Source organism: Podarcis gaigeae, assembly GCF_964106915.1.
Source record: "Podarcis gaigeae genome assembly, chromosome: 16".
Classification (NCBI taxonomy): domain Eukaryota; kingdom Metazoa; phylum Chordata; class Lepidosauria; order Squamata; family Lacertidae; genus Podarcis; species Podarcis gaigeae.
In genome coordinates, this window is record NC_139693.1 from 19,179,146 (window position 1) to 19,188,359 (window position 9,214).

The following is a 9,214-nucleotide window of genomic DNA, read 5'->3' on the forward strand; positions in this document are numbered from 1 at the left end:
TACTAAAAAGAATTTTAAGTTTTAATGGCTCTATTAAGAGCATAATGGCACAGGTCTAGAGTATGCACACCTCAGAAGTTATGGATTCCCCTTCCCATCTCCCCAAAACATGCACTGTAGCACATAAGGCAGCCACAAACCCAACATGACAACTACTGTGCATTTATTTATTAATTCACAATAACGCCCCCTCCTCTGTTTCCATACTCACAATTATTAAGCTGGATTAGTTTCCCTATTCTGCTCATTAAACATGCACTGAAAGAGGGGGGGATAGCCACCCATTACCTTCCCCAACTCTGTGTTCCAAGGGCAAGGATGGGAAACCTGTGTGTCCCTTCAGGTGTTCTGGGACTTCAAGTCTCTACAGCCCCAGCCAGCACTGGCCAATGGCCAAGGCTGATGGGAGTTGGGAGTCCAACAAGACCTGGAGTACCAATGGTTAAGTGTTGTGTTCATGTACCTTGTATTATATACAGAATCACAGTGAAGGTTTATAGCAGGAAACACCACCTCCAAAGTTCAACCAAGATCCTTAATTGGCAACAGAGGTGGTCAAGAAAGTGAGATGCAGCCAGCGAAGTCCTACCAGAGTAGACCCACTGAAACCAAGGGCCATGATTAACTTAAGTCCGCTGATTTCCAATGGATATACTTGAGAGTAGGACTCATTGGCTACAATCAAAGTGAGTGTGTCTGAAAATAAGGCACTTGAAACACCCAAAGATAAAATTAGCAGACTTGTTTATGGGTGGCCCAAAGACACTGAAAGAGCAACAACACTTTTCAACAAACTCTTTGCTCACAAATGACTATTTTAGAATTCAGACAAGACTGATGCTTTACCATGTCACTGCAGAATAGGCTACATTTCCTCCTCCTGTGTCGTTTAAGAACTTCACAATTAAGACATTCAAGGGGCTAAGCACTTGCCATTACGCCACTACAAAGCAGCACACGTTGAACTCCTGCCTAACACATTGCACTTAGGAGACACAGGAAGATGAAAGCAGCTGGAACCCTTGGGACGTCCTAGCCCAAGGAGAGCCTGGGCAGAACTGCAAAGCCTAGAGATGAGAGGTGGGTTGGCCAGCAGCTTTCCGGTCTGGCTTGGCTGCAGGCCGCTCCCGTTCTTCCCACAGCGTCACTCCATCGCAGGTGCATATTTTCTTGGGGTTCTGGAAGAGGCCGGCGGAGCGCGCAATGATTCCACAGGCCACTCTGGGAAGGAAAAGGAAGGCGGCTTAAGTCCTTAGCTGCAGAGAAGACCACTAGACCAGGTCTCTGCATCCCATTATTGCAGGCTTTCTCAACCTGTGGGTCCCCAGATGTTGTTGAACTACAACTCCCATCTCCTCTAGCTAGGAAGGCCAGAGCCCAGGGGTGGGAGCTGTAGTTCAACAACATCTGGGGACCCACAGGTTGAGAACCGCTGCATTATTGACTTAAAATAGTTTTGCAGCTGCCTTCCCACAGCTCAAGCTCTGGAAAGACTTGGGTATGTTTAAAAAATGATATTAAAAAACCATCCACACAACAAAAGAAGACCCAGCAGACTAGGCACAGTCAAATCCAACTCCAGAGATGCATTGCATATCGTGGTGGGAGGGGAAACAATTTGGCTGGCAAGAACAGGATCCTTATCTCCCCTATAACTCCCACCCCTGCAACAAAATTTTACAAGTGGTAGTGGACACCTACTGGATGTCAGAATGTTATCAGGTGACCTGTTTTTGCAAAGCAGAAGTTTGAACCGGTGGGAGGCTGTGGGTGTGAAGGAGCAGTCTTATGGGTGCACCTTGCTTGACCAAAGAACAACTGGGAGCTTTAAGCTCCCGATTGCTCCTCTGAAGTCTTGCCCTTTGTCCGTGCCATGTGGGTGGCGTGGCCTACTGAAAATGGCCTCATGGACCGCATGGGGAGGCCTGGAGGTCTACATGCTGACGGTTCCTCACCCTGCTGTACCTATTTAAATGGAAAACCAGTTGTGCGATCAATCACTGGCTAACCTTTTCCTCAAGGCTGTGAGGAGTCCAGGCAAGCAACACCTCCAGGTAGCAGGAAAGACTTGGGTCTGCCAAAGACCCTGTTGGTTTTCAGTGAGCCAGAGTAGGCAATGCTATGTCTGATGGACAAAGAATCTCCCTGGTTTTATACAGCTTCCTAGGTTAGGTGCCCCACCTTGCAGCAGACAAAGAGAATTCAACAAACTCTAATCCTTCTTACCTCTCACCCGAATTTCCAGTGACTTTTGAGAGTGGGTGGCTTCCGCGGCCCAAGTCGTCCTGCCCTGCATCTACCACCAGTGAGCGGCCGATGATGTCATGAACCTAAAATGGAGCATAACAATGCATGTGCAATCAATCCTTGTAGCTCTAGTGATGGTGGCAGCTCCCAGCAATGCTGGCCGTGAAAGGGGCACTATTGTACTTGATCCTAAACTGAAAACAACTCTGCCCTAAACTATTGGGTCATAACAAAACTGTTTGGCTGCTGTATGAAGTGCTGCAACACGGTGTGTTCCTGACCACTCTCAATGCTCTGAGAGAAGCTGCCAACAACAGAAGAAAACTGACAAGCAAAGCAGGTTTCATGAGCAACACCACAGAAAGGTCATTTTGCCTGGGAAGTGCGTCACACAAAGCCTTGAGGCAGGGGTGGGTGTGGTGTGCATTTATAGGGAGCTCAGGAAAGTCTGTTTAATACAGCACAAGGTTTGCTCTGTGGAAAAGATACTGGAGTTTGTAGACATAACAGAGCTGACGTGGGAGTTGGGATGCAAGTGAGCTGTGCAGGACCAAGCTGATTGCTAGCTTAGCAAAGGCTCTTTCTATTAGAAGGATATGCAAAACCAGCAAGATACATTCAGGGCTTTGCCCTTTACACTTCTCCAATCCCAAGCCCCCTGGGTGTTGCCTAGTTATCTATGCAACTTGCTCCGCCACATCATGTTCCTATTACAGGGGAAATGAGCGATACCTTTGCAAAGGAGGTAAAGGTCAAGACATGGAACACTACTGAGGAGACAAAAGATCAAGGAGTGGGCATGGCGACTAGACAGCTGTAGCTTGTCTTATGCTGCGGAGGAGGGTGTGCCCTCACTCTGCGACGCCATCCCTACAGGAGTTAATGAACAATCAAACTATAAAATTTTCCTGCACTGGAAGAAGGGATCTATTGATTCTGAAGAAAAGGGAAGGGAAAAGGAATCAGCTGCCCTGTGTCTTGTTGTTTCCATCAGTTTTTTTTATCACAAGCCCACTCACTGTGCTCCTCACATCCTCCAGGAAGCCTCACCTTCAGCTGGTTGTCTTCCATCCGGAAGGAAGCCCTTCCATCATCAGCTGCCAAGATATTTCCAAGATCTCCAGCATGCTGCAAACAGAGCCCCAGGAAGCACAGTTAGATTCTGGGCAGCTCAGCCCCAAACCACTATGTCCGTTCCCTTTCTCTCTCCCTCCCGCTCATACATGCAACACAAACACATGTTAATCCCCTGCCTTCCTGCACACCTTTCTCCCCATCACAACCATGCTCCCAGCCAGCCCATCAAGTAACAGTTGGAGGAGGGCAGTTTACATGGTGAGGGACCATGCATGGGCTTAGGCAGGGATCTCCCCATGAGCTTGGCAGGGAAGCAGAAAAAGTTGTTGGTGGAAGTCAATTTGGCAGCCCGAGGGAACCTGCGAGTGCTACACCAAATTCGTCTGATTCTAAAGAGCTTTCACCAAATGTTGCCTTTCCCTGAAGCAGGCAAAAGATGCTTGCCTCTTCTTCAACACTCACCCTCTGCCCACTTCTTGGGGGTTTTTAACGAAAAGCTGGACTACTCAGAAATAAAAGTTCACACCACTGGATCACACCCACAAATGGATGCTTAGCCTGCCCTTAACTCCCAAAATTGGAAGTGGGTCCCAAATCAGGGCTGCAAATATTTCATTTCATACTGTTACTTTATTATTAATTGGTGGGAAATAAATTTTGAATCACTATGGGCAGCTTTTAATTGGAGATAATGAGAGTTCAGGACATGGTTCTTTATTTTTGAGGTTATTTTGGATCTGAAAAGTTATTGCAATAAGGAACGAAAGAAGGATGCCCCTTCTAACAAATGAGCAATAGCTTGTACATTATCAGTATTCAATCAGTTACACACACCAGGCTCATGGTCCTGGTTAACAATTAATTTCATTTATCAGTCAGCTAGTTAAAAAACAGTCTTTTGGTGACTTACGAGCAGAACAAAAATGCAGAGTTAAAGCACTGCACTCATCAATATGAAAACAAAACAACCACCTCAACACCAGGAGGGACCTGGAGGGTTCCCACCCCTGACTTAAGTAATTTAATACCTGGTGATGCCACAAACTCACCCTATGAACATCCTGGGGACCCCCATGACATTCCCCATGAGGATTGAAGTGGTCTCCACAGCTGTTTGAGACACAAGAAAAGTTTTGATACCGAGAGTCAGTGAAAGAAAGGGCTCCCTAAAGCCAAGGAGATGCCTCAGAAGGTGACTGTTAATGCCTCTCACCTGTCACAGGAATTGGTGACATCCCCAAACTCATGCACATGCAGGCCGTGCAGCCCCGGCTCCAGACCATCAATGGCGCCATCAATGAGGCAGCTTTGTGGGGACAGCTGCAAGAACCTCACCACACCCTGGACCAACCCTGGGCCAGACACCATTGCCACAGCGGCAGCACCGAGACTCTCTATAAAGGGAAGAGGTCGCACAAGTTTGCTGCTTGCTTCGAGGAGTTCCCTTGCACATGTCACTCTCAGGACCAAGAGACTTCCAGGAGAGGAAATGGTGGACTGACTGACTGTCTCTCTGTCTACTCTCCACTGACAGAAGTTAATTTTGTAGTGATTGATGGTAATCTGACGAAATCACAGTGGGATAAAGAGTGATCAAGGGAGTAACCTCAAATGCTCTAATCAAAGCTGTTTTCTGCTGTCTGAACTGACACTGCGTCCAAACTCCTCATAAGAACCCTTCATGGGTATAAGTTCTGCATCCTCCCTTAAACATTTTTGGGACAGGATAATCTGTAACTTAGCAAGATTTATCAGCCGGCTGATTAAAACTCACTGTCGGCAAACTTGCAAAAGCCACTTTCTGTCTTTAATGAGAGAGAGAGAAAACCGGTTGTTAAAGTGTCTAAGGCAGCGCAAAAAGCCCAATTTATGGTTGGTGATAAAGATTAAGCAACTGAGGGGATTCATCATGTGAAAAATCTTTCTTTTTCTTCTTCTTGTGGCTGGGAAACCGAAAGTAAATCGGCCATCACTTCCTCTGTGGGGGGAAAATATTGTGGGAAAACAATGTTGCTGTGACTGTGATCTTAGGGTGGAACCTTAAGGCAGAAATCTTAAGTTAAAGTTGGAACTTATAAAGAAACTGTGTTGTTAATAATGATGCTTTTACACATAAGCAGGGAAGGCGAGAGAATCTGCAACTCCTGCAATCACGACGAACGCTCTAGAACAGGGGTAGGCAGCCTGTGGCCCTAGGACAGGAGTGAGAAACTTCTGACCCATGGGACACCCTTAGCTTGCTAGGGGTTCCCATTTTGGCCTGCGAGGCTGTTGTGGTTAAAACACAGCTACCTGCCAATCAGGGGACATCATCACAATGTTTGATGGGTGCTGTCAACCCCTGTGAACAGCCTATGGGTACTGAGCAGGGAGTTTTCCCCTGCTTGACTTTCCAGGACTTGAAGTGGCACACACAGTTGATCCCTGCATCTCACAGGGCTGAACCTGCAGATGGGCAGAGGATTCAGTCCTGCTAAGTTAGCTGCATATGCCAGTTCTGGTGGGGAACTGACATATGCCGCCCATCTGTGTAGAAAGCAGAATTGCAACCCTCTACCCATCAGATGGTGCACAGGGCGTTCAACCCCGCTTGGTCACTATCTTCCCCATCCCCACTTATCAATTTTGGTGGTGGTGGTGGGCAATCATGGGTGGTATCCAACTAAGTTAGAGTGGATTGTTAAAATTAATGGCCTTAAATTAGTCATGTTAATAAATTTCCATGAGTCTACTCTGATCCAGTGGTCTAGGCCTAAGGCCAAAAGTCCCCTGCAAATTACCCATTTGGGCAAGGATGGCTTGTCAATCCCCCAAACAGACTGATGGGTGGAGAAAGAGAGATGGCAGACAGCCACTGAAAAGTTGCCCATGAGCAAATGTCACTCTCGATGGCAGGAGGGGAGGTTGACAACTCCTGCTCTAGCCACTGTTCTTCTCTGTACCTGCACATTTTCTGATAAAAATCCTTAGCCCGCCCCTCCCCCAACCCCCTGGTTAGCTAAAATTGCCAATATTCATTTGGGAGGAGATGAAGAAGCCATGATGCTTGGCACCTATTGAAAACCAGTTTTGAAGTTTGTTGTGGAGATATTCTAGGTGGGAAGCTGGAAGGAGGTGAGGCAGAATCAGCTTACCAGGCACAGCAGCCCCCATCCCTTTCAGCACAGCACTGCGTCCCGTGCTCTCCAATAGGCTTTGGACCTTCTCAGCACCAAGGCTAGTCTCCACCAGCACACTCTGTGATTCCAGCTGGACGTTAAGCACCTGGAGGCCTGGGGAAGAGGTAGGAGGTGGAAAGAGATAGGGGAGAAGGTGAAGTGCAAAGACAGAAGCCACTGCCATGATGCAACTGTTGCATTCCACACTAGTCCATTAAACTGCCCTGCTCCCCTGACAGGCCACCACTATTGCTCATAACAAGACTCTCCTCTTTTATCCTTAACACAAAATATTCAGAAGACCTTCCTGGTGGCATAGGTGTTATGGCTGTGGAACCAACTGCCTTGGAAGGTGGTAGACTCCCAACTTTGCTGGAGGTTTCGAAGCACAATCTGGATGGCCGGTGAGCAGGGATGCTGTGGTAATAAATTTCCTACATTGGCAGGAGGTTGGACTAGATGACCCCTGAGGACCATTGCAACAGTATGATTCGTCCCACACAAACCTGCCTGTTGAGTACCACCAATCTGCTATATATTTTGGAAGGTGATTTGTCTGTCTGTCCATCTGTTCTCCATAGGACTGGCTACCTCAAGATGTCTTTGCCAAATTTGGCACTAGAGTTCCCACACTGGGGGTAGCTGTTGTTGTCAATGTTTGGGCATTGGCTGCCATTCTAAAGCAAGACAGCAGACCAAAATGTCACTTTGGCGTGACTTTGTCTGGATTTTTTTGGCATAGGTTCAGTGACCTTATATCTTTACCCCTGCTTCTTATTCTCCTGGTGGCATCTGTATAGTCACTGTTTCTTTTTTAAATGGATAGCCATATGTTTTAGCAATGTCACAAGGTAGCTAACAATTAAAATAAAAAACAGCACAAATCAAGAAAATGATACAAACACCTGGTGGGGAGAAGTTTATCAGAGAAAAGGAGAACAAGCACAAAAGCTCAGGAATTAGCCTGGCACCTGAAATCAGGGAGTATCTAGGTTTGATGGACCTCCCTGAGTATATTGTTCATTAAAAAGGCCCTTCTGCAAGGGGAGGTGTGGGAAACCTTTGGCTTTCCAGATGTTGCTGATTGACAGCTCCTATCAGCTGCAGCAAGAACAGCCAGAGATGATGGGAGATGTAGGTTCAGTGATATATGGATGGCCAAAGATTCCTCACACCTATCTTGGCAGATTTAGACAGAAGCACACAGAAGGCTTTTAATGTTGTATGGTAGCTGTAGACAAGATGAAGACCTAAATGGACGATTGTGCTGATATTGTAACACATTTTTTAAGTACTGCTGTGCTTTCTGAGGAGCGTCAATGTGAGCAGTGGGGGAAAATAAAATTGCAGGGTGCCTATGGAACAGGAAAACTGCCCACTCCCTGGACAGCGTTTAGAATTATCCCTTCACATGTTGTTCAACTTCAACTACCATCATCCTTGCTGGCTAGGGCAGTAGTTGATGGTAGTTGGAGTTCAATAGCATCTGGAGGGCCATAGGACCCTGACAAATGCCACAGGCCTTCATCATCTGGTCACCTGGTATTCCCTGCAGAGATGACTGAATGGCCTCAACACAATTCTGACACACCATCTGGACAGCAAACTCCAGCTGTAAAAAAGCAAGAGAAGCTCATATGAGTCCAAAGCTGCTTATTTAAAAAAGGAAGGAAAGAAAAATGTCGTTTTATGTAGAATGCAGAATATCTCTTACTGATCTGCAGCTGGAACATGATTTCAAATTACCAGACACTATTCAAGGAAAGCAGGAGGAACAGTGCTGAACCTGGTGGGCAGGTGGTCCTCCTTAGCACATTACGTTCACAGGATAAGGTTAGTACTGTATTAGGGCCAGTAGTTTGAATCCTTCACCCATTCAACAGTCTTTCTGCTTCATACCCTATCCATGGACACCATTAACCTGCACGTTTTTTATCATCATCATCATCATCTTTATATCCCGCCTTTCCCCCTAACCGGTAATCAAGGCAACTTAAAAGATAAAAGCGTGAAAAGATATTCATTAAAAAGCAATTAAACACTAATAGAATCAAAGCTATATATCTATTGTGTATATGTAAGCTGTATTTCACCAGGTCAGAGTATGTGTCCATCTAGTTGAGCACTGTCTTTTCTGACTGGAAATGGCTTTCCAGGGCCTCGGGCAGAGGAGGGCCTTTCTATTCTTCGCTGCGCGATCCTTCCTAACTGGAGCTACCGTTCGAGGAGGACTTTGCACGTCTGTTCTGCCGCTGAACGACCCCGCGCCCGTTTCTCCAACCATCCATCCGAAAAAAGGTAACAATTCCACCCACCCTCACGGAAGGCTTCTTGCATGTTTGCCATAGCAGGCAGAAACACAACAGGGGCAGACGCGGCGATAAAAAAACTTCCCCTGTTGGGTTTCTGCATGTCATGCCTCTGCTTTTTAAGGCGAGATAACAGCTGGGCAAAGGAATTAGTGACCCACCCCCGGCGGGGGATTCTATCCCACCTTGCAGCTGCTGCTGCCTCCACCGCCTCCTGGAGGTGCCTCCATCGCCGCCTCCACCGCCTCCTTCCTTTCCCTTCACGGGGAAATGTTGGCCGCCGGATCCGCTTGTACAAACACAAAACAGGAACCCGGAAGACGCTGACCTGCCACTCTAGCTCATCTCTATGATCGGCGACCGACTCGTCCTGTAAAAAGATCCGTAAACGGACAACGTCACTTCCTTCCCCCACCTCTTCCG

The 9,214-nt window shown here is 47.1% G+C and overlaps 1 protein-coding gene across 3 annotated transcripts; it reads right to left on the reverse strand.

Annotated features, from left to right (window-relative positions):
* CCS (copper chaperone for superoxide dismutase) lies at positions 1-9,160 on the reverse strand. 3 transcript variants are annotated; one of them, XM_083717642.1, is made up of 8 exons: positions 8,977-9,160; positions 8,022-8,094; positions 6,459-6,596; positions 4,538-4,718; positions 4,374-4,434; positions 3,298-3,375; positions 2,227-2,330; positions 1-1,221 (listed from the first exon to the last, which is right to left on the reverse strand). In XM_083717642.1, exons 1-8 carry the CDS (start codon positions 9,019-9,021, stop codon positions 1,068-1,070), a joined length of 834 nt encoding a protein of 277 aa, XP_083573768.1. In that variant the 5' UTR covers positions 9,022-9,160; the 3' UTR covers positions 1-1,067. The 3 variants fall into 3 exon arrangements, with proteins under 3 accessions (XP_083573768.1, XP_083573769.1, XP_083573770.1); XM_083717643.1 differs by having other exon boundaries at positions 8,022-8,088; positions 8,977-9,036; XM_083717644.1 differs by lacking the exon at positions 8,977-9,160 and adding an exon at positions 8,576-8,611.
* Positions 9,161-9,214: the final 54 nt, after the last annotated feature.

What these genes read in the sequence shown, in the direction of transcription:
- CCS (XM_083717642.1), bottom strand. Translation starts at nt 9,021, where the DNA reads ATGGAGGCACCTCCAGGAGGCGGTGGAGGCAGCAGCAGCTGCAAG. An exon ending in GTCCCCAGGATGTTCATAGG is followed by an intron (nt 3,376 to 4,373) that starts GTGAGTTTGTGG and finishes CTCTGTTTGCAG; the next exon opens with CATGCTGGAGATCTTGGAAA. An exon ending in ACTGGAAATTCGGGTGAGAG is followed by an intron (nt 1,222 to 2,226) that starts GTAAGAAGGATT and finishes TTTCCTTCCCAG; the next exon opens with AGTGGCCTGTGGAATCATTG.